We start from the raw sequence: 26,021 nt of genomic DNA, 5'->3' as shown, positions 1-26,021 counted from the left end.
TCTTAACTTAAAAAAAATAAAAATAAAGAGACTATTTGATGTATTTTAAAATTTAGAAAATTAAAATATTCTATTTAAAAAATTGGATGGAATTGATTTGGATAAAAAACAGAGGGGCATAAATGTCAAATGAGAATGCATGGTGTATATAATTGAACTCCCGAGCAATCGTTGTGGGTTGGAGTTTCTACCTTGACTGTACCCATTAACGCTTGCTTCTTCGTCTCCTCGTTCTGCCTCCATCATTTTTGTCTATTGGGATTGAGTTCCAACTTGGATCTATCTCTATTTTTTTTGTAAGTTCTTCTTTTCTATGTTTAACTCTTCATAAGGGAATTTATTCACTTCGTTGACTAATTTTTACACTCAATTTTTGGGAACAATTTCCGGCTTGGAGCTTCGTGGCCTTGGATTTTTATGATTTTGTGTGTGGTGTGATTTCAAGTCAAATTGCATAATTTTATTTTATTTAATCTTATTTCGTTTCGAAGCATTATAGCTTGAATTGAGCTAAACTCCAAGAACAATCTTATCGGGAAGGTTCAAGTTCAGGGAAAAGTTTTAATCTTTATTGCTTTTATGCTTTGTTTCTGCTGTTTTCAGAACCAGGAGTTGCGAATTCGTGTAAATTACGATATTTCTGATGTTGAGATTTCGTTGCAGGTTGTTAAATACAAATTAGGTTTTTGGGTGGTGAAGGAGCAGCGGTGGCTTTTCTATAAAATTGGTTAAGCAGAAAACAGCATGCGGTGGTGGCTTAGTCTTTCTGTTGATGTATTCCGAAAAGGCATTTCTTTAAATCTCTATTGCAAAGTGATCCTGTAATTTGTGTTCTATAAAATCTTTACCATCTTTTTTCTCTCAACCAATTTTCACCTGCATCATTTTCCATGGGGTCCAATTTCTTTGTTGTTGTTCCTTGCTATGTCCGTCAGATTAGCTGAAGGGACAGAAAAAAGAAGGAATAGAAGAATCTTATTTTCTTCTCTAAAGCAAATATATTTTAGGTGTCATTAGTTAGAGTTAGGGTTTTCCTTCTTTAGGTGGTTCTAGTTGTACCTTGTATTACTAGTAACTGCAGTGGTGGTGTTCATATAAACCTTTTGTTCTGGAGTGGTGGTGTTCAGATTAGTTGTCTTAAGCAAGATTGTTTGGTTGTTCTATTTTGAATTGAGGAGGGTTGGGAGGGGAGGGGGAATTAGTTATTATGGTGTGCCAAGCAGCAAGTCATACGAAATTTCGGGCATTGAAACATGAGAATGGAATCGCGGGTTGCTCCACCATTATAGTTAGAGTTATAGCATGCTTTCAACCTCTCAGAGAATGCCAGGTATGTGAATCAACACTCGTTGACCAACAGTTTCGATATATTCATTGTTTTCAATTGTGCACTTGTTAAGTTGTTATGATTTGTTAGTAAATATATCAAAACCTGTGTTTGTATGTTGGCCAGGCTGAATATTTCCGTCATTTGCTCAAGCCAATCACGTAGAGTATTTCGTGTTATTCTGTTTTGGTGGGTTGGTTATTGGTTAAGCCAGTATTTTTAGTTATTTGCTTTGTTCGCGAAAGAAGTCTTTGATAAGCAATAGGTCTTGCGTCAAAGTCATTTTTCTTCAGGTATATTCTGCAATATCATTCATTTAGCACTGGCTGTTTTCTTGAATCAATGAATCGTTACTGATGTCATAGCATGTGTTTCTATAATGTTTAGGTGATTGTTATTGATTGAATGGGAGAAGATTGTGGAACCTGGTTACCGCGTATGCAATTTGGTTGGCAGTCACCCAATTTGGGTTCCTTTAGTGTTCCCCCTAATGCGTGGAAGCAAAATGGTATTTCTGCCACTGCCGTGAACTCTGGCATCAATGTCATAGCAAGGAATGAAACAATGCCAGCTTATGAGTCACCTTCAATGCCCAATTTGCCATTAGGATGTTCTAATGAACCCCATCCTTGGTTTTATTGTTTGCCTCGCTCTCGACAGGAGTTTACTCCTGCTCCAAACTTTGCTGCTGAGGAAAAATTCCTTGCCGATCGTGTAAAAGGTTTGAGGGGCAAATTTGCTCCTTATGGTGAATCAGGCTCCCCTCAGAAGCAATTCCTTGTTATTGATCAGACGGGTGGTCAAACAACTGTTGTTTATAGTTCTAAGTTTGGGAGTCCCAATGAGTGCCTTGCTTCTTGGCATTCAAAATTGCACGGCACAAACTATTTGAATGGGGAATACCCTTTGGGAAAAGAATTGAGCCATCCGAATGGGCCACTTGTGGATGATAAAGGGGATGAGAATCTGGGAACTGGTGTTGAAAGCGAGATGCATGAAGACACGGAAGAAATTAATGCATTGCTTTCCTCTGACAGTGATGGTTATTCTACGGGGAATGATGATGACGACGATGAAGTTACCAGCACAGGGCATTCTCCAAGTACAATGACCAATCTTTATAACCACGGAAAATTTGGAGGAATTGAAGAAGTTGCAAGCTCCACTGGGAGAACAAAGAAGAGGAAGCTATTAGATGGTTATCATGATGGCTTACAATTTATTGGTACTACCGATTCTTTGAAGTCGAAGAACAAATCCTTTGCAATGGAAGATGATGCCGAATCGAGATGTTCCAACTGCTACAATGGGAGATCTGAAGAAACGGATTCCTTGTCAGTTAACAAGAAGATGAGAAAGGAGAAATTACGAGAACTTTTGAATGTTCTTCAGAGCATGATTCCTGGTGGCACGGACAAGGACAGGGACCCGGCTATGCTCTTGGATGATGCCATACGCTGCTTGAAAGCCATGAAAGTTGAGGCTAAAGAGCTTGGACTCAAGTGATTCCAGTTAACCGAACATGTCCTTATTTTTAAGCCCTATATAGAATTTGTCTATTGCTGATTCTTGGTAGAATCTGCTGAATAAAACAGAGAGTTCTATGTTAGGGAATTTCCATGGTAAGGTTTACTCAGCAAAGTACAGCTCTGAAGTACGAAACATGGAATGTGATTGGCCTGAACTCCACTCAGAGAAAGTAGTACTAAAGAGGATAGAGTGATGGGGGCCAGTCTTAAATCCTCTTTTCTTTGCATCCTTTTCATGGCTATTCCTTTGGGGTTACTATTGCCTTTTCTCAGATGGAAGAAACTTTCATCAAAGCTTTAAGGAGGGGCCGCTTGCACTTATTGTCACAAATTATTTTTATTCCACTTGATGATCCAGCAACATCAGCCACTTCTAAGGGATGTATATGTGTGTTGCATTGTTTTTTTTTTTGTTAATATCTTTGAGCTTGTGTTGTGTGTTTTGTTTTTTGGATGTGTTTTGTGTTGGTATTAGTGTTAGTGTTGTCTCTTTGCCAGGGTATTTACGTAGCATGCACACATTTAATGTCAAATTGATATGATATGAGAATAATAATAATAAAGTGATGTGTTTGTGTTTCGGTTTTCTTGAAATTTGGATGATTCATATCACACCAATGTATATTGATGAAAAGCTTTATATGGGACCACAGGGTTGAATTAACATGCAATGTGTGTTTGAACTTTGAGGAGTGGTGAATGGTAGGGACTAGGGACCCAACAAAAGAAGCAATCTTGTACAGTGTTTCTATTGAGATGAATTGAATCAATTGATCTTCCGCTGCATTGAAAGCATGTCCTTATTTTCTCTATTTTGGGCCGATGACAAAGGGTTGTGACCTAAGTAATTGAATTTTACTTTATTTTTTTCAAGAATTTAATTCTGATACAGTAGAAAGTAATTTTACACGTGTTGATTGTGTAAATTATCATTCAAAAGAACGAATGTAATTGCAAGACTGTATAAATTTTTTTTCAAATTGAAAATTTTTTGGGGTGTTTTTTCAAATTTAAATTAAATAATTAACTTCACATTGGAAGAAGAAAAATGAAGGAGGTGTTTGTTTTGTGGTGGTTAATGGGCCATGATGAGTTGATAACTCAACATATGGGACCCCCAACCCTGAGATGCAATTACCATGGCTTGGTGGACCAATATTGTGGTCCTAATGATGATTGAATTAGGCCTCCCACGCTTTTCTTTACATTTATTTGTCTTGCACCAATGCCGAAATCCGTAACGAAAAAGAAGGTAGCCCAAATGAGAAAAAAGGTCCAGCCCAAAAACAACAAAAGAAACTATATTTCTTACATTTATTTATTTATCTACACATTTAGGTATTTTTGTCATCTAAATCCAACTAAATTGACACAAGTCCAAAAAAATCACTTTCATTTCAGAGAGCGATTATACACGTGTCTAAAAAATTCTATACAAAGACATTTGGTGTTCGCGCTCTGCAAATTCTATACAAAGACATTTGGTGTTCGCGCTCTGCAACATGAACAGATACCATCTTTCGCTCAAATTTAAAACCTCTTTTAAAATCTCGCAACAAACCATCAAAATTTCGGCTAAAACTCAAAGAAAGAAAGGAAGAAAGATAATTGAAGGTACGCAGTTCGTCTTCTCTCTCTTGCGAAATAGTAGATATAGTTAAAAAAAAAGAAAAAAGAAACAGTAGTTCTCTTTATAGTATACATTTTGTGATAACTATACTCGTTCGGTGTTATCTAATTAATATTGATAATCTTTCTGGATATAAAATAGATTTGCATATGTTTTGGTTAATGATTGAGTCTCGTTTCTCTGGATTTCGTACAATTAGGTCATAAAATATATTTGTACTGCTTCTAGTGTCATTTATATTACCTTTTTTTATCCAAAAATGATTTGGATGTATGTTTGTTGATCATTGAGTCTTTTCATTTGCTTGTTCTGAAATGATTTTCTGTGGTGCGATTATTAAGTAATTTCAGTTTATTACATAGTTTAATTAAGGTTCATTTGGTCTCCTTCACTTGGATTTGTTGTACTTAGGACATGGAATATTTTTGTTGATGATTGAGTCTTTTATTTGCTTGTTCAAATCGTGAACTAATTTCAATTCATTTATGAATTAACTGAGATTCAATTGATATTGCTGTTAAATATTGACTAAATTTTTTATTTCTTAAGTAATTTCCATTCATTTCTTAGTTTAATTGAGGTTAATTTACTTTCGTTCGCTTGGATTTGCTGTACTTAGGATATGGAATGTAACTGTAGTGCCTTTGTTATCATTTAACACACATTGATAACTTAGGATTTGTTGTACTTACCATATAGAATGTTATAAGCACAATATCATTATATAAAAACAAATGAAACAAATGTATAGTAGTGAATATCATATTTGTAATAAAAAGATTTCATCAGCTCATTGTTGGTTGAAATCACATAAAAGTTAAAAAAAATTTAATTCCATTTAAGACAAAATGTATAGCATAAAAATCAACATTAAACACAAACAAAAATGAACCGAAAAATGTCTCATATACGGCTAAATAGATTCATCTAAAAATTTCAAAACTATAGCATTCCATCCAAATTCAAATTCAGAAACAACACTGATTTTTACAAAGAAAAATAAAATTATTCATTATCACTTGATTCAATTGCATTCGATTCTATTACATTCAATTCAAATTGTTGAAGAATGAAATTACATAAATTAGGAACGAACTAAACCTCGTCTACTTGATTCGATTTTGAAGAATAATTTAATTCGCTCTGATTCAACTGATCTGAACTTGAATCATTCATTGTTTTCGAATATGCAAAATCTATAAGAATTTAATTGTAGCGTTGGATTTCAAAAGAAATGGAAACTTTGATTGAAAAACAATGCAGATCAAAATCTGTAGAAAAAAAGAGGAAAAATTTCGCAGAAAAATCGGAAAAATTTGAGAAAAATGAGAGAATTCGCAGAAAAAACGCCGAAGAGAGAAGCGTTTACGTAACAAAAAAACGTTTAGACTAAATATTTGTTAAGAGCGTATAAACACGCGAGTGTAGATATGCATGATTCTAAATTATTTGGTTGAATTTGGTTCGACTTAGTTACTAATATAAACATAGATGCAAAATTTTATTGTTACATATAACCACATTGTAGAATAAATGTCCAAATAACATAAAAATGGTTCTTAAAATTTCAACGGTGTTAACATAGATTAACCCACATAGATTAACGCGGAACTAATTAATAAATTTTGAGAGTATTGAGTCAATTGAAATGTTCTTGATCAGTATACCCAAAAAAAAAAAGTGCTGGACCATTTTGAGAATTATACATTATTGGGCTAATATGCAAGAAAATCAATTGATTTTCAATTTAATTATGAGTAATTAGTCAAAATAATTTTTGAAAGATTTTTTTTAATCAAAATCATTTCCAAAAGATTTTCAGTGAGTACGTCACGTACTCACGTTCCGTCAATTCTCTCGTTAACGTCGTTAACGGAGGCTGACATGGCACGTTAGGGATACACATAACCAACTTAAACGATGCTGTTTAGATTGTTTGAGAGGTTGACATCCAAACGGTATCGTATAGAGTAGAAAGGAAGACAAAACGCTAATCCCTCGCACTTCAAACACACTTTCAGTCAAAGAAACCCGCTGTTCTTTGTTCTCTTTGAACCCATCGACAAAACTCCGTGAATGGATTCTGACGCGCGATTAAACGACGGGTGTCGTGTGTGTCTTCTTCGTCGAGTGTAGGTTCTTTTTTCACAAACTAGATTGGAAGGAAGGCAGCATTTTCGGTACTACTGCAAGGTATGAAAATTTTTTTCCTTTGTCACTTATATGCTATCTTTGATTGCAAAAGGGAGAATGAGATTCTGCCGGTTGTTTTTTACATGAATGAAATGTTGTTCAATTGGGCCCGGGTGTTATTTGTGCCCTAGTGATTTGGTTTGCAATGGAGCAGGTGTTTCTATTTTTTTTTTTCATGCTGATGGCGATGGATTTGTTGTGGTTAATAAACTCATTTTAAATGTGTTTTGGCTCGAATTTGTAGGTGGTTTATAGTTTAGCTTTGTTATTTTTGGAATTTTTCTTAGGATTTGCATAATATTGAAAAATTACAATATTGATAAAGGTAAACATGCATTAGGCTATGTTTTTTAAAACAGAATAAAAAGAATGAATTGTTTCCAAATACGTACTCTACATACATACTTCAAATTATGAAGGTGAATTTTTCTGAATTTGAAATTATGTTTATAAAAAATCATGCAATTTTTCTCCAATTACTTGTATTGGTCTGCTTGTCAGGAATAAGATCATGCATTGTCATGAAATAAAAAATGGAGATAAGAAATTGTTCATGTTCTAAGTAGGTGGATGTTACCGTACTCGTTTTGAAATTCCTTTACATTATCAATATTGTAATTTGTGTTGGCACAATTTTTTAACAGGTATTCTATTAATAGAACTTTTATTATATATTGATAACATCATCAAATAATTAATGCCAACAAATTATATTTTTTTAAAAAATTAATATTTAAAAAATTAACACTAACATAAAATTATACTTTGAAATAAAAATTATAAAATAATCATAAAATATTAATCTCCCATCTTTACTTATTAAGCAACATTTTTTTAATTAGAGTTTTATTAGTGTTAATTTTTTTTATTGAAATAAAATAAAAAATTATTGTTTTCCATAACAATTTTTTTATTTTTATCTTTTAAAATTTATTTTATTTTAAAATTTCATAAATTCATTATTTTCTTTATATTTATTTTACCTCTTCTGCTTTAAATTAAAAAATCCTTTATATTTATTTTAAAATATCATATTTAAGTCCCTAAAATTTTAAAATTGGCTCAATGTTGTACTGCATAGAATTGACGACGAGACAAAATTGAAATAATTTTGAAAAGTTAGGGACTTAAATAGTACGAAGTTTGTAAATTTGTAAGTTTAACCTTAAAATGAATACTAAATAATGTATTTGGATCTATTAAAACCAAATACAAATTTCTTCTTTTAAATTAATAAAACAGCATTGGTTGTATAACTAGTATTTTTATCATTTTAAAATGATCTAAAAGTGTATCGTAATCTTTTTTAAATTAAATTTGAATTTTAACATTATAATTTAATTAAACAACAATAATCTTAAAAGGATATTTTAGTCTTTTCAAGATTAATCTTAAATAGTATATTTTCATTTTCTTTTATTATTTAGGACAATTTTCTAATTTTTAATGTATTTGAAAAGACCATTACTACTAAATAAAATTCTAAAAAAAATATTTTTTTTTCATTTTTTTATAATTTTATGATAATCTAATATCAAATCAAAATAAAATAATATAATCTGATTTAATAATGGCCCAGATTTTTTTTATCGCACAAAAACATGAAAAACCCCGTAGTTCAAATGGATTTGTTTTTAATATACTAGCCCAGTAGCCCAACACAAAAATAAATGCAAATAATAATGATAAAAACAAATAAAATACAACTTTGTTACTTACTTTGTTTATAGAGTTTCGATACTCCAAAAGTTGTAAGGAGCATTTAATCGGTTCCTTATAAATAGCATGAAAAACAATCATTCGCTAATAAGTTTACTTGTATGATATTATTTGTCTGATATTATTTAAGTAATACTCTTAGAGAGAATATGAATGCTAATTTTCCTTATATGCTATTATTAATGAGTTAAACTTTTTTTTTGTTGTCAAAATTCTTGTAATCAGATAATGCACATTATATAGTTATTTGTTATTTTGGGATTAGGCTGAGTTTTATTTTTATTCTTCTGTAGATAGAAGGAATTCTAATGACATTTGTGTTTTACCATGGTGGCAAGTTTAAAATCGATATAAGAGGAAGAATGATTTATGAACCAAATCACACGGAAGTGTTAATGGGTAACCACACATACACCTGTAGGTTCTAACAACTCACAGGTATATACTCCAACCCAATTTTATTATACTCATATAATGTCAACAATATCAATTAAGGAATTATTTTTGTCATGCAAGAATGCCATGCATGCATGCGATTGCAGCCATATAAGATAAGCATGATAAGAGGCCACAGGAGTATTGTCATGAATGGCTAAAGATGGAATCATATAAAAGAACCTATGCTTTCAATGTCAACCCGGTCAAAGGACAAGATCTTTGGGAGAAAACACCATCCCCAGCCCCCGTTCCGCCCTCAATTAAGCCTAAGCCAGGAAGGCCAACAACAAAGAGGAGAAAAGACAAGAATGAGGGCCCTTCCGGCACAAGGTCAAAGATGAAGCGAAAATATAATCCCATCAGGTGCATGTTCTGCGGTGAAGGTGGTCATAACAGGAGAAATTGTCCAAAGAAGAAACAAATAGACGTTGAGGAACAAGCAAGACACATGCAGCTGCAACTTGCAGTTGTAACTACTGTTGTCCCTCCATCTGATGCTGACCCTGCTATCCTAATTACTCAATCACCCGCAGCCCAGTAGAACACTCCAACTGAGCTTGTGCTTAGCCAGACGGAACCCTACCCATCAACACAACACACGCAAAACTCAGAAAAGGTTGCATTTGTAACTTGGAAAAATTATATGTTGTTGTTTATATTTGTAACTGACATTATTTTTGAATGTTGGATGAAATTCTTGCTGAAATTATGCAGGAAACTGTTCCAAGGCCATCAAAACTGAAAGTTGTTAAGGGAAGAGCTAGAGAAAAATCCTCCCCCCAAGCTGTAGCAACATCAACAGCTTCTTTTTCTGCTGAAACCATTAGGGGAACTAGCTCTGCCACTGCCAAGAGACTTGCAGACTTTATGACGCTTGTTCCTACTCCAGGATTCAAACCTCCTAGGAAGAAGGATAAACCTACTTGATGCTAATATATGAACATTATGTAATTAGAGCTAGTGATATATTTTTTGTATATGGCTCTCTTATTGCCATTAAAAACATTGTGGTTGGTTTCAATGTGAATTCCCTTTTTTTGGTTTAGCTCTTTGATTAAGTTAATATAGTTAGTTTTTTGGATATCGATCAGACAATTATGATCAAACAATGTTGCTGTTTTAGTTCCAATATATGGAAATATTTTGTTTATCTACATATCATTGTAATCTTGTGTAATTAGGTACAGTTGTATAGTGTGTTTACTGATTTCATAAAATGTTAACTTCAACCACTACTTTTAAGTTCAATTAACCTGGTTATAATTTAAAGGATAACCTTGCTAGAATAAAATTTAGAAAAAGAAGTTGCTTAATTAAAGGCTAAATTGAATACAATAAGACATATCTTCTAGTTCTTGTTCATACCAAATTGCATGCCTAAATACAAATTAATTGTACTATCACTTGAAAATACAAAATGTGCAAATTAAACCCACAACAAAGGGTGTGTTTGGCAAACGCGTTACAAGAGAAGAAGCACGTTTAGCCTTCTTGAAAGCTTCAATTTTTGGTTTGGCAAACTTTTGATCCATGAACGCAAAAGTGATTTTACTTTCAAAACCACGTTTATAAGAAGCTACAATTTTGAGCTTCTGCGTTTCACCAACGGGCTTTTAGCAATCAATACTCCATCTTTATTTATCTTTATTGCTGGTAAGAATCGGGAGAGTGCAGCCAGTCTCCCGTTCAACTGTTGCACTTCCTTTATTGTCCGAAGACTTCGCATGTTGATAATTGCTTCGCATTTTTCGGGGTTCGCTTCGATTCCTCTGGAGGTAAGCATAAATCCGAGGAACTTGCCCCCTTTGACCCCGAATGCACACTTTTCGGGGTTTAGCCTCATGTTGTGTTGTCGTATCTGTTTGAAAACTTCTTCAAGGTCGGTTCCATGGTCGTTGTTGTGATCTGTTTTGACGACCATGTCGTCGACATAGACTTCTAGGTTCCTTCCTATCTGTTTGCTGAAGAATTTGTCCATGAGCCGCTGATATGTTGCACCTGCATTCTTAAGTCCAAAAGGCATGACTTTATAACAATAATTTCCTAGTTCAGTTATGAATGCCGTTTTGTTTTCGTCCTCGGGATGCATTAAGATTTGATTGTAGCCTGAATAGGCGTCTAGAAAACTTAAATTTTCGTAACCAGATGCATTGTCTACTAACTTATCGATGCAGGGTAAGGGATAGGCATCTTTGGGGCATGCTTTATTTAAGTTAGAAAAGTCGACGCACATGCACCATTTACCTGATGGCTTCCTTACCATTACCACATTGGAGAGCCATGTTGTGAATCGTAGTTCCTTAATGAATCCTGCATGTAGGAGCTTTTTCGTTTCTTCCAGGCAGGCCGCCCTTTTTTCGGATCCCATGTTCCGTTTCTTTTGTGCTATAGGTCGGACTTTGGAGTCGATTTGTAATTTGTGGCATATTAGAGTTGGGTCTATCCCCGGCATGTCTTCTGGGGTCCATGCGAATAGGTCGGCATTCTCTTGTAGAATGTTGATGATGCTTTGTTTGATTCCTGAAATGAGAGAAACACTTATATAAGTGTAATGATTTTCATTTTCATCTAGTTTTACCTTTTCAAGGTTGTCAGCCGCCGTGGGTCTGTTGCTCGGTTCTTCCCGAGGATCTAGGTCGGCTGTTTCCGTGATGTTGGCTATATAAAGTGTTTGTCTTTCATTGTTCTGTTGCAGCTTTATTTTCATGCTTTCATTGTAGCATTTCCGGGCTTCTGTATGGTCGGAGTGGATGGTACCGATTTGTTGATTCTGGGCCTGAAATTTCACGTATAGGTGAACTGTGGAGACAATGGCACCGAAGGTGTTTAAAGAGGGTCTGCCGAGTATGATGTTGTACGGACTCGGACAGTCGACCACTAAAAATTGTATGTCTTTTGTTTCAAAGAGTGGATCTTCTCCCATTGTTATCTTCAACCATACACTCCCGAGAATAGATACTCATTCCCCTGAAAATCCCACGAGTTCTCCGGATGATGGGATCATTGTGTTTGCACTTAGTTTCATTTTCTGAAACGTGGAGAAAAAAAGAACATCGGCGCTGCTGCCTGGGTCGAGCAGGACCTTTTTTACTAGAAGGTCTCCTGCTTGAATTAAAATGACTACTGGATCATCGAGGTTTGTGGCTTTTGCTCGAAGGTCCGAACGCTCGAATGATATCGTATTTACATGTGATTTTATTGCAGGGGCATCGTCTGCGCTTTGGACCATTAGCATCGTCCTATAGCTGCGTTTTCTTGCCGAGTTTGTGTTTCCCCCTCCTGCCGATCCACCTGATATACAGTGTATGACTCCTCTTGTTGTTGGTGGTTGGGATCTGTTCTTCTCGGCTGTACTTGGTTGATGTTCTGTTGGATGCTCGGCTGTGATCTTCGGGTGTTGTTGCGTTTTCTTTCCTATGTATTTGTCAAGGTGACCTTCCCGGGCTAATCTTTCGAGCAGATCCTTGGCGATGACGCATTCGTCTGTCATATGACCGAACTTTTGATGAAAAGCGCAATGCTTTGATTTGTCCACATATCTTTGTTCCTGGTATGAGCCGGCTCTGCTCGGAGGTTTGATGATCTTTGCATTTAGGATTTCCTTGATTATGTCTTTCCTTCTGGTGTTGAGTGGGGTGTATGTGTCAAATTTCGGCATCAGTTTGAACGGCTTCTTGTGCACCCTTTGATTGGTCGTTCTGTTTTTCTCTTCTTCTCAGCGAGGTTGTTGTTTATCAATCCGCCGAGCTTTTCGGAGTTCCTCGATCTCCATCTGGCCGGCTGCTTTTTCACGGAATTCTTCTAATGTTCTTGGTTTTGAAACGGCTATCGCTTCTTAGAACTTGCCCGGCCTGAGGCCTCTCTTTAGCGCATGCAGATGTACCTTCGGGTCAAGGTCAGGGATCTCCATAGTGGCCTTGGCGAATCGAGTCATGTAATCCTTCAGGTTTTCGTGTTGACCCTGTTTATTGGTGCTGAGGTAGTCTGACCCGTGCACATTGGTGCGGTATTTACAACCACACTTACTTACCGGCAAGTGCACCGGGTCGTACCAAGTAATACCTTACGTGAGTAAGGGTCGATCCCACGAGGATTGATGGACTAAGCAACAATAGTGTTTGATAGGCTTAGTTAGACAAACAAAAATTGGTGTTGAGATGCAATATAAAAGACATTAAACAATATCAAAAATATTGAAGAAAGGCAAGTAAATACTTTGGAAAAAATATGGAGAAGATAGTTAAGGTTTCAGAGTTATTTATTATCTGCATTGACTTTTCTTATTAACTATTTTAATCATGCAAGATTTAATTCATGGCAAACTAATTGTGACTAGACCCTAATTCCTTAGACCTTTCTAGTCTCCTCTAAAATTCATCAACAGCCAATTCCTTGGTCAATTAATTCCAATTAGGGGGTGAAGTTCAATTCTAGTTATATGCCACAAGAATCCTAATTATCCAAATATAAGGGATTATATGTCACGTATCCCGTTAAATACAAACAATTAGAAATTCAGGATAATATGTTTTCAAGCTATTGTTCAAGTAAAGAGCTTTTCCAAGTTTTACAAGAACTCAAATAGAACATGGGTCATACTTCCGTTCCACCCAGATTCATAAAATAAAGAACGAAAACAATTATTGAAATATAAATCAAAACATGAATTAAAATAGAAAAATAATATTATCAATACATACAATAGACAGAGCTCCTAACCTTAACAATGGAGGATTAGTTGCTCATGGAATATGAAATGTAAATTTGTATGGAATAATGTTGTGTAATATGTTGTGCTGGAACCACCCTATTGGGATCCCTTTTATAACTAATCCTAATAATTAAAAAATCAAATATCTAAAATTAAAATTAAAATAATATCTTTTCCTAAAATAAGATTTGAATTTAAATTCGAATTAATTAACAAGTCTTCAGTTGATGGGTGGGACCACTTGATTTGTCCATTCTGCAGCTTCTAATATGTGATTTCTGGGTTAAGAACTGGGTCAAAACAGCCCAGAAACGCCCCCAGCGTTTTTCTACTTTTTCTGCACGTGGCGCATGTGACGCGTCCGCGTCGTCCACGCGTTCGCGTCATTTGTGCAAATTCCAGTCCACGCGATCGTGTCATTGCGATTTCCTTCATGAATGACGCGGTCGCGTGAGCCATGCGTCCACGTCGGTATTCGCTGGTCATCTCCTTGGCTTCTTCTCTTTCTCTGCAGAAACTCCATCAAATTCCGCCAAATGCTACCTAAAATAAACAGTATTGTACAAAACTCAAAATAGCATCCATAGTGGCTAAAATATAATTAATTCTTAATTAAATTCAACAATTTAGATGCAAATTCACTAGGAAAAGATAGACAAGATGCTCTCGCATCACAACACCAAACTTAAACTGTTGCTTGTCCTCAAGCAACCAAAACTAATATAAGCTTAGGATGTGAATTTGCATGAGAATGAGAGTTCGATTAAGCCCATGTCTTCTCTTATAGTGGGGTTTACAACTGCAATCCTGAACAGTTTTGGCATCTCACTTTATCCTTTGAAGTTCAGAATGATTGGCATCCATAGGAACTCAGAATTCAGATAGTGTTATTGATTCTCCTAGTTCGGTATGTTGATTCTTGAACACAGCTACTTTATGAGTCTTGGCATTGACCCTAAGCATTTTGTTTTCCAGTATTACCACCGGATACATAAATGCCACAGACACATAACTGGGTGAACCTTTTCAGATTGTGACTCAGCTTTGCCAGAGTCCCTAGTTAGAGGTGCCCAGAGTTCTTAAGCACACTCTTTTTGCTTTGGATCACGACTTTAACCGCTCAGTCTCAAGCTTTTTACTTTACACCTTCACGCCACAAGCACATGGTTAGGGACAATTTGGTTTAGCCGCTTAGGCCAGGATTTTATTCCTTTGGGCCCTCCTATCCACTAATGCTTAAAGCCTTAGATCCTTTTTACCCTTTGCCTTTTTGTTTAAAGGGTTATTAGCTTTTTCTGCTTGCTTTTTTTGTTTTTTTTGTTTTTTTTCTTTATTTTATTTTATATTTTTTTTTCTCGCAAGCTTTGTGTTTTTCACTGCTTTTTCTTGCTTCAAGAATCAATTTTATGATTTTTCAGATTATCAATAACATTTCTCTTTTTTTCATCATTCTTTCAAGAGCCAACAATTTTAACATTCATAAACTTCACTATAAAAAATATGCACTGTTCAAGCATTCATTCAGAATCACAGAAAATACCACCACATCTAAGTAAGTGAGACTACTCTAAAAATTAAACTCAAATTCTCGTGCACTACATCTGTTCTTCTTTCTTTTTGATTTCAAGTTTAGTGGGCAATACATGAGACATCTTTTAGAATTAAAGTACTTAACAGAAAAATTAAATTATAACCTATGAATCCACTAATAAAGGATCATGCAATAAACAAAACAAAGTAGCAGGAAACCGGAACATAACATAGAAAAAGAGGGGAGGAATAAAAAATGAAAGGAACTCAACCACCTTAATTATCCTAGCGGTCGTTTTATTCTTCAGGTTGTGCTCCTTTGCGAAGATGATTCGCCTCCCTTTTGTACTAGAAAGCCTATAAGCGCAGCGTCAACACCAAACTTAAAGGTTTGCTTGTCCTCAAGCAAAGAAGAACTGAAAATAAAAGAGACAAATATTAAAATGAAAGAAAAAATAAAAGGATAAGAGAATAAAAGAGAATTAGGATTGGGAGAGAGAGAGAAAGAAAACTGGGCGGCGCAAGCGACGCGTTTGCGTACATCGCGGAACCTCCTTAATGACGCGTCAGCGTCAGGCACGCGATCGCGTGCCTTGGGTTTTGCGCGATTCGCACGAAGCCAGCCGCGTGCCCGCGTGACTTTTTGTTCGCATGGCTTGGGAGCCACATTTTCCTACGACGCGTTTGCGTCATGCACGCGTTCGCGTGGATGGTCATTTACGCAATTGACGCGGACGCGTCGGGCACGCGTCCGCGTGACCAAATTTGTGCTTTTAGCACACTTCTTGCCTCAAGCCAACTTAACTCTCTGTCCAGACACCTTTTACGTCGATTTTTCGGGTCACGCGTCCGCGTGGATGACGCAGTCGCGTGAAGTGGAAAAAATCATGAATGACGCGGTCGCGTGAGCCATGCATCCGCGTGGGCTTGTTTGTGCTAGAGGCATCATTCTTGCGCCACTCCCGTGCAACTCTCTATTCAAATTTATTTTTCACGCACACATGATTGACGCGTTCGCGTCAATGACGCAATCGCGTCGTGTGCCTCTCTTTTTTTTTTTTTGAAATTAATATAGCTTGAGGTGTTCGGTTCCTGGAAGAACATAGCTGCATGATCAGAAAATTAGTAAGAACTCAATAAAATAACTAGGAAAACTACTGCTACGAAAAATAGCTAAGGATACGAAATTATTGGGTTACCTCCCGACAAACGCTTCTTTAACGTCACTAGCTTGACAATCAGCTCTGCTAGTTCAGCAGATGAGTGGGCCTCTGGCGATCAATTTCACCTCCAAGATAGTGTTTCAACCTCTGGCCATTCACTGTAAATTTTCTGTCAGAATTCTCTTCCTGGATTTCCACATGACCATATGGTGAAGCTCTGGTAACCACAAACGGTCCTGACCACCGGGATTTTAGCTTCCCGAGAAAGAATTTGAGCCTTGAATTATATAGAAGCACTCTCTGTCCTGGCTCAAAGACTCTAATGGCAATCTTCTTGTCATGCAGTAGCTTGGTTCTCTCCTTATAGAGCTTGGCATTCTCATAGGCTGAATATCTGATTTCATCAAGCTCATTCAACTGAAGCATCCGCTTAATTCCTGCAGCTTCTGAATCAAGATTCAAGTACCTGATTGCCCAATAAGTCTTGTGCTCCAGCTCCACTGGCAAGTGACAGGCTTTGCCATAGACCAACTGATAAGGGGACATGCCAATAGGAGTCTTGTACACTGTCCGGTATACCCATAGAGCATCATCAAGCTTCCTAGACCAGTCCTTTCTTGAAATACTGACGGTCTTCTCTAAAATTCTCTTAAGTTCCTGTTGGAAACTTCAACCTGTCCACTTGTCTGAGGGTGATAGGGGGTTGCCACTTTATGACGGACGCCATATCTATGCAGAAGAGAGTCCAGCTGTCTGTTATAGAAGTGACTTCCTCCATCACTAATGAGTGTCCTTGGGACACCAAACCGGCTAAAGATATACCTCTGAAGAAAGCTCATTACCACCTTGGCATCATTGGTGGGCAAAGCCACAGCTTCCACCCATTTGGACACATAGTCAACTGCCACTAGAATATAGTTGTTCGAATGTGAGGGTGGGAAAGGTCCCATGAAATCAATACCCCACACATCAAACAACTCAACCTCAAGAAGTCCCTGCTGTGGCATTTCATGGTTGGCAGGGAGATTTGCAGCTTTTTCACATCTGCCACAGTGCTTCACAAATGCTCTTGAGTCTCTGAAGAGAGTCGACCAGTAAAACCCGCTCTGAAGGACTTTTGTAGCTATCCTCTCACTACCAAAGTGGCCTCCATACTCAGAACCATGACAGTGCCAAAGAATCTGCTGTTTTTCTTCATCTGGGACACACCTCCGGATAATTCCATCTGAACACCTTTTAAAAAGGTATGGTTCCTCCCAAATGTAGTACTTTGCATCAGTCAATAGCTTCTTCACTTGTTGCCTACTGTACTCCCTTGGGATAAAATTCATGGCCTTATAATTTGCAATGTCTGCAAACCATGGAGCTTGCTGAATGAGGAATAATTGCTCATCCAAAAATATCTCTGTTACAGCTGTGGGTGGTTGTATTCCTGCTTCAGGATCAATTCTGGAGAGATGGTCAGCTACTTGATTTTCTGACCCTTTCCTGTCTTTTATTTCAATATCAAACTTCTGAAGGAGCAACACCCATTTGATTAATCTTGGTTTAGAATCCTGCTTGGTTAGAAGGTACTTCAAAGCAGCATGGTCAGTATAAACAATAACCTTAGAACCAAGTAAGTAGGACCTAAACTTATCAACAGCATACACAACAGCTAATAATTCCTTTTCTGTAGTTGTGTAATTTTTTTGAGCATCATTTAACACACGACTGGCATAATAAATGACATGTACAAGCTTACCATGCCTCTGTCCTAAAACAGCTCCTATAGCAAAATCACTATCATCACACATTAATTCAAATGGTAAATCCCAGTTAGGGGGAGCTATAATGGGAGCAGAGGTAAGGTTTGCCTTTAGAGTTTCGAAAGCATGCAGACAGTCAGAATCAAAGACAAAAGGAATATCAACAACCAACAGGTTGCTCAATGGTTTAGCAATTTTAGAAAAATCCTTTATAAATCTTCTATAAAATCCTACATGACCCAAGAAAATCCTAATTGCCTTAACATTAGTTGGTGGTGGTAATTTTTCAATCACCTCCACCTTTGCTCTGTCAACCTCAATTCTCTTACTTGAAATCCGGTGCCCAAGAACAATGCCTTCTGTAACCATAAAATGACATTTTTCCCAATTTAAAACAAGGTTTGATTCTTGACACCATTTCAAGACAAGAGATAAATGTTTAAGGCAGGATTCAAAAGAATTACCAAAAACAGAAAAGTCATCCATAAATATCTCAATAAACTTTTCAACCATATCAGAAAAAATTGAAAGCATACACCTCTGAAAAGTTGCTGGAGCATTGCAAAGTCCAAATGGCATTCTCCTGTAGGCAAATACTCCAAAGGGGCATGTGAATGCTGTCTTCTCTTGATCTTGAGGGTCCACTGCAATTTGATTATATCCAGAATATCCATCTAAAAAACAATAAAAAGCATGACCAGCTAACCTCTCAAGCATCTGATCAATGAAGGGGAGGGGGAAATGATCCTTCCTTGTAGCAGTGTTGAGCCTCCTGTAATCTATGCACATTCTCCATCCTGTGACTGTTCTTGTAGGAATAAGCTCATTTTTTTCATTCTTGATCGTCATCCCTCCTTTCTTGGGAACCACCTGCACAGGACTTACCCAAGGACTGTCAGAAATAGGGTAAATAATACTTGCTTCCCATAACTTCATTACCTCTTTTTGGACCATCTCTTTCATAGTTGGATTGAGTCTCCTTTGTGGTTGCACAACTGGTTTGGCATCATCTTCAAGGCGGATCTTGTGCATACACTTGGTTGGACTAATCCCTTTCAAGTCACTAATGGTCCACCCAAGAGCTGTTTTATGACTCTTGAGCACTGAAACAAGTGCCTCTTCTTCTTCAGGTTTCAGAGAAGAGCTAATAATCACTGGATGTGAATCATTTTCCCCCAAGAACACATATTTCAGAGAAGGGGGTAAGTGTTTGAGCTCATGCTTGGGGGCTTCCTCCTCCTTGATTGGCGTGTTCATCAGCTCCTTTTGGGGTGGTGAATCGTCAACTTCAACTAATTCACACTCAGAAATAGGATCCAGAATATCATCAAGTACCTCAGCTTCTAGTACTTCTTGGACAAGTGGTTCAATAACATCTATTTTTATACATCCCTCAGAATCATTAGGGTGCTTGAGGGCTTCAAAAACATTTAGGACCACCTGTTCTTCATTGACCCTCAGGGTTAATTCACCCTTTTGCACATCAATCAGAGCTCTACCTGTAGCTAAAAAGGGTCTACCAAGTATAATAGAGGGTTTTACCTCCTCTTCCATGTCTAATATAACAAAATCAACAGGAAAAATAAATGGTCCTACTTTAACAAGTAAATCTTCAACTACACCCACAGGTAATTTAATAGAAAGATCAGCAAGTTGAAGAGAAATACGAGTGGGTTTTACCTCCTCAATTTGAAGCTTTTTCATCACTGAAAGTGGCATGAGGTTGATGCTAGCTCCAAGATCACATAAAGCTCTCTGAATGCCGACTTCTCCAATGGTGCAAGGAATGACAAAGCTTCCTGGGTCTGGCATTTTCTCAGGAAGAGTGTGTTGAATAATAGCACTGCATTCCTTGGTTAACACCATTGTCTCTTGTTCCTTCCAATTCCTCTTGTGGGTCAACAAATCTTTCATAAATTTAGCATAGAGAGGCATTTGCTCCAGAGCTTCTGCAAAAGGAATGTTGATCTGCAGCTTCTTGAAGACATCTAAAAATTTAGAGAAATGCTTTTCTTTGGACGCCTTCTGAAGCCTCTGAGGATATGAAATTTTTGGCTTGTATTCAGGGGCCTTTGGTAAGGTGGGATAAGTGTCAAGAGAGTCAGGAAATGAGTTATCTGCACGCTTAGGAGGGACGTGCTCTACTTCTTCCTTCTTCTCCTCTGGAACTTCCTTTTCAACTGGATCTTCATTGACCTTGGTCTCAGAACCAGCTACCTTACCACTTCTCAATTGAATAGCCTTGCAGTCTTCTCTTGGGTTCACCACTGTATCACCAGGGAATGTGTTTGAAGACCTTTCAGGTAATTGCTTGCTCATTTGACTCATTTGAACCTCTAAATTTCTAATGGAGGCTCTGGTTTCTTGCATGAAACTCATCATCATCTCCCACTTAGAATCTTCTTGGGATTTAGAATTTGTCTGCTGAGGTGGTTGTTGTTGCTAAGACTGAAATTGGCGGTTATTATAGTTGTTCTGTTGAAAACCGCCCTGAGAACTATTGTTGAAGTTCTGAGGTCTCTGAGGTTGATCTCTCCACCCAAAATTTGGGTGATTCCTCCACCCCTGATTGTATGTCTTAGAATATGGATCATTGTTGGGATTCCTAGGACCACTCCCATGTAATTCACCTGTTCAGAAGAGGGTTGAGCATAATCATAATTATCATTTTGCATAAAGTTACCTGTCATGTCATAGGAGGTATCTTGGGGTGGATTTTGAGTGTTGATAGCTGAGACTTGCATGCCACCCATCTGTTGAGTAAGTAGATTTATCTGCTGAGACATAAGCTTGTTCTGAGCAAGAAGAGCATTAACAGCTTCTACTTCTAACACGCCTCTCTTCTGAGAGGTCTCAGAGTTCACAGAATTTCTGTTAGATGAGTATAAATATTGGTTGCTTGCAACCAATTCAATCAGCTCAATAGTCTCCTCTGGTGTCTTCTTCTTGTGCAATGAACCGCCTGCAGAGGTATCTAAGCTCATCTTGGACATCTCACCCAATCCTTCATAAAAGATATCCAGCTGAGTCCATTTGGAGAACATGTCCGGAGGGCACTGCCTAGTCAGTAGCTTGTATCTCTCCCATGCTTCATAAAGAGTTTCACCCTCCTTTTGCTTGAAAGTCTGAACCTCCAACCTCAGCTTAGTCAGCTTCTTTGGTGGGAAAAATTTAGTGAGAAACTCCGTGACAACCTTTTCCCACGTATTCAGACTCTCCTTTGGTTGGGAATCTAGCCATATCTTTGCTTTATTCCTCAGAGCAAATGGGAAAAGCATGAGTTTGTACACCTCTGGGTTCACTCTATTTGTCTTCACAGTATCACATATCTGCAGAAAATCAGATATGAACTGATTTGGATCTTCATGAGGAAGTCCATGATACTGGCAGTTTTGCTGCACCAGGGTGACCAGTTGTGGCTTCAACTCAAAGTTGTTTGCAGTTATAGGAGGCACTACAATACTTTTCCCATAAAGATCCGCAGTAGGGGCAGAATAAGAGCCAAGTACTCTCCTCTGTTGATCATCCCCATTCGTATTTACCACATTGGCATTAGCATTATTATTTGCCATAGTGGATTCTGCAGCCTTGCAAAGTCTTGCTTATTGTAAACGTCGCCTAAAAGTTCTTTCAAGTTCAGGATCAAAGTCTAAGAGATGTTCTTTGTCTCTATTTCTGCGCATACACAAGCAGAAAACAAGAAAAAATGGGATTCTCTACGTCAGAGTGTAGAGAAGTCAAAAAAATTAACGTAAAAGAAAAGAAATAATTAACGTAAAAAATGCAAAATAAAAATTAATAAAAAAATAAAAAAAATTATAATAATAAAGAAAAATTATCTAATCTAAGCAATCAAACAACGAATAGTTGTTAATCACAGTCAATCCCTGGCAATGGCGCCAAAAACTTGGTGCGGTATTTACAACCATACTTACTTACCGGCAAGTGCACCGGGTCGTACCAAGTAATACCTTACGTGAGTAAGGGTCGATCCCACGAGGATTGATGGACTAAGCAACAATAGTGTTTGATAGGTTTAGTTAGACAAACAAAAATTGGTGTTGAGATGCAATATAAAAGACATTAAACAATATAAAAAATATTGAAGAAAGGCAAGTAAGTACTTTGGAAAAAATATGCAGAAGATAGTTAAGGTTTCAGAGTTATCTATTTTCTGCATTGACTTTTCTTATTAACTATTTTAATCATGCAATATTTAATTCATAGCAAACTAATTGTGACTAGACCCTAATTCCTTAGACCTTTCTAGTCTCCTCTAAAATTCTTCAACAGCCAATTCCTTGGTCAATTAATTCCAATTAGGGGGTGAAGTTCAATTCTAGTTATATGCCACAAGAATCCTAATTATCCAAATATAAGGGATTATATGTCACATATCCCGTTAAATACAAACAATTAGAAATTCAGGATAATATGTTTTCAAGCTATTGTTCAAGTAAAGAGCTTTTCTAAGTTTTACAAGAACTCAAATAGAACATGGGTCATACTTCCGTTCCACCCAGATTCATAAAATAAAGAACGAAAACAATTATTGAAATATAAATTAAAACATGAATTAAAATTGAAAAATAATATTATCAATCCATACAATAGACAGAGCTCCTAACCTTAACAATGGAGGATTAGTTGCTCATGGAATATGAAATGTAAATTTGTATGGAATAATGTTGTGTAATATGTTGTGCTGGAACCACCTTATTGGGATCCCTTTTATAACTAATCCTAATAATTAAAAAATCAAATATCTAAAATTAAAATAACATCTTTTCCTAAAATAAGATTTGAATTTAAATTCGAATTAATTAACAAGTCTTCAGATGATGGGTGGGACCACTTGATTTGTCCATTCTGCAGCTTCTAATATGTGATTTCTGGGTTAAGAACTGGGTCAAAACAGCCCAGAAATCGCCCCCAGCGTTTTTCAACTTTTTCTGCACGTGGCGCATGTGACGCATCCGCGTCGTCCACGCGTTCGCGTCATTTGTGCAAATTTCAGTCCACGCGATCGCGTCAGGCATGCGATCGCGTCATTGCGATTTCCTTCATGAATGACGCGGTCGCGTGAGCCATGCGTCCGCGTCGGTATTCGCTGGTCATCTCCTTGGCTTCTTCTCTTTCTCTGCAGAAACTCCATCAAATTCCGCCAAATGCTACCTAAAATAAACAGTATTGTACAAAACTCAAAATAGCATCCATAGTGGCTAAAATATAATTAATTCTTAATTAAATTCAACAATTTAGATGCAAATTCACTAGGAAAAGATAGACAAGATGCTCACGCATCACACATATATCCGCGAGGCCGCAAAATAGTCGATGAAAGATCTAGCTAACTCCTCGAAGCAAGAAATTGAACCTGCAGGAATTTTAGAAAACCAGAGTAAAGCAGCTCCATCCAAATAAGTCGGGAAAGATCTACAGAGTACAGGGTCAGAGGCACCGTTAAAGAACATCATAGACTGAAACTTTTTTATGTGGACGCGGGGGTTGCCAAATCCCTCGTAAGGCTTGAGGCCCGTGGGCAGCACGAAGTTCTTTGGCATTTGGAAGTTTATGATTCCCTCTGAAAAGGGGTTGTCGAGGGTGAATTTCTCCTTTGGTGGAATGACTTCGTCCACTTCACGGGCATTTGTATTGTTTTCTCCGGAACCTTTTGAGTTCTCCACACCACGGTTCTTGGATGACTGTTCAGCGATTTTTCTAACCTCGGCCTGAAGCTCGGTCATCATGGCCATCAGTTCCGCCGTGGTGGGCTGCGGAGCTCCGTTTACTGCCATATGAGTACACCTGAAAATGGAGAAAAGAAGAGAAAGCAAAAGAGTAATGTGAGGTCAACTAAGTTGGGCCCCACGGTGGGCGCCAAATGTTCCGTACAATGATACGCTTCCGAGGTATAACGTCAATGTCAACCGATCAATCTTCGGAGGTTTCTTCTTAGGAACGTGGTCGTCAGGGTGGGTCCTGCAAAAAGGATTCCGACGCCCAAGTCAGCAAAAGAGATAATAAAGATAATACGATAATAATAAATGCTGAAAAAATAATTAATGTGATGTGTGTATCTTGCCCTTGATGGGGTCTTGGTCCTGCTTTTATAGGCAGTACATGGGGAATATCCGTTGAGCTTTTAGTGAGCTGGAGTTGAGGAATGAGAGTTCAGGTTAGTTCCGAGTATTTGTTTTTCCGAGATTCTCGGTTTGTATTTGTTTTACCGAGATTCTCGGTTTGGATTTGCTTGTTCGTTTGACTTATTCTCGGTTGTTGCTAATGGCCGAGGATATTGGTATAGTACACATGTTATTATATTATTTATGGAATTCTTATTATTTTTGTTTACATGAACTCTTTTTTTCTATTATTTATTATTTTTATTTTTTATTAATTATTTATTTGATATTATACACTTTTATAATTGTAATTTTTTGTATTATTTTTATTATCTTTTTATAATATGATTTATTGATTCTATTAGGTAAAGTAAATTAAATAAAAAATTAATTGTAAATAATAATAATAATAATAATAATAATAATAATAATAATAATAATAATAATAATAATAATAATAATAATAATAATAATAATAATAATAATAATAATAATAATAATAATAATAATAATAATAATAATAATAATAATAATAATAATAATAATAATAAATTATAGCATATTAAAAAAGAGTATTAAGAGTACTAAAAATATACTATATAAAAAAATATCATAAATTTTTTTTATTTATTTCAATTACTACCAAGATAAATATTTAATTTTTTTATTATTCTTAGTACTCTCTAAAATTTATATTTTGTTAGTTTTAATTAAAAATATATTTTGCCAATTTTTATATATTATTTTTATTTTAGTGTATAAATATTAATTTTATTATAGAATTAATTAATAAGATCTATTTAAATATCTAAATTAAAATGATAAGATAATATACAAAAATTATTTAAGTTGGTGTCTATTTTAGTAATTTTTTATCTAAAAGTAATTTTGAGTAGTATAATCTAAACAACATTTATTTTACTATAATTCATTTTGATGCAAAGATTGCCAAACATAAGTCATCTTAACACAAACCTACTTTTCATCAAAATTAAGTTTGCAAAATCAATTTTATTCAAACTCCCGTTTGTACACTGTAATCCAAACACACCCTAAAATTACAATTATCAATCCAATGAACATAAAGGTCATTAGCATTCTTGCAAATCTCACTTCTGCTTCCAAACTCCCCATTCTCCATGCAATGTTTACTTTCCACTCATCATGATTGCTCTCTACTTTCGCATTAATTTCTGTATCTCCATTTTCTCCATCATATTCATCTTCATCAACCCACTTGAAGAAGTTGCAATGGCTGTCCTTCTATAGAAATTTAAGGAATCCTACGGTTGAAAACCCCCACAACTAGTAAGAATATTGAAGATAAAGAAATTTATGAGGATAACTCGTTCCTATCTTGGACATGTATGGAACAATCTATCTGGGTTCTCTAAAGTTCTAGATTTCTTAATCGTCTTCAATCCATAATGACATATAAGGTCTTCATTCTTCCTCTTTCTTCGCATAAACGAGCTAGACCCATAGCTACCAACTGAGTGACAGGAGACCCATCCACGACGACCTCTGTTTCCACCACCCATCATGCCGGCAAGCTCCAATATAGGTCTCTGAACCTCTGCAACTGCACTCAACGTACGGAGACATATATACACTATGATGGGATTAGAGTTATTAGTTAGGGATTAATTTTACGAAATTTCATAAAGTAGTCGTGCTGGCAGACAACTAGGATGGATGGGGTCTGCTGACATGGATCCTAACATGCTATGTCAACTTTCGTTAACGGCGTTAACGAGAGAATTGACGAAAAGACTAACGTGATTTATTAAAACTCTTTCGAGAATGATTTTTAAAAAAAATCTTTCGAGATCAAATTAAAATTCGCGTGATTTTTTAGAGATTATTTTAACTATTTACTTATTTAATTATAAAAAAAATTATACTTTA

At 36.4% G+C, this 26,021-nt stretch overlaps 2 protein-coding genes and 1 long non-coding RNA gene across 4 annotated transcripts in view; 2 read left to right on the top strand and 1 right to left on the bottom strand.

The window, feature by feature from the left end:
* LOC107606193 (transcription factor bHLH143) overlaps positions 1–3,435 on the top strand; it is a 5,470-nt gene extending 2,035 nt beyond the window's left edge. The window contains exons 1-4 of one of the 2 annotated variants that reach the window (XM_016308197.2): positions 151–296; positions 664–1,330; positions 1,454–1,620; positions 1,715–3,435. In XM_016308197.2, coding sequence (XP_016163683.1) covers positions 1,733–2,833 — 1,101 coding nt within the window. In that variant the 5' untranslated portion in view covers positions 151–296; positions 664–1,330; positions 1,454–1,620; positions 1,715–1,732 and the 3' untranslated portion in view covers positions 2,834–3,435. Of the gene's footprint in view, positions 1–150; positions 297–663; positions 1,331–1,453; positions 1,621–1,714 lie in introns of those variants that run through there. The other variant, XM_021106493.1, reaches the window with a different exon arrangement.
* On the top strand, positions 8,576–9,986 carry LOC110264421. Its single transcript, XR_002350579.1, has 3 exons — positions 8,576–8,836; positions 8,915–9,452; positions 9,551–9,986. It is a non-coding gene; the product is annotated as an uncharacterized LOC110264421 (long non-coding RNA).
* Positions 11,796–12,494, bottom strand: LOC107607898. The gene has a single exon (XM_016309793.1). The coding sequence runs from the start codon at positions 12,492–12,494 to the stop codon at positions 11,796–11,798; it is 699 nt and encodes a 232-aa protein (XP_016165279.1).

This window comes from Arachis ipaensis, chromosome B07 (genome assembly GCF_000816755.2).
Source record: "Arachis ipaensis cultivar K30076 chromosome B07, Araip1.1, whole genome shotgun sequence".
NCBI classification, from domain to species: domain Eukaryota; kingdom Viridiplantae; phylum Streptophyta; class Magnoliopsida; order Fabales; family Fabaceae; genus Arachis; species Arachis ipaensis.
Note: the sequence above shows the minus strand (reverse complement) of the source record. Positions and strands in the feature narration are given on the sequence as shown.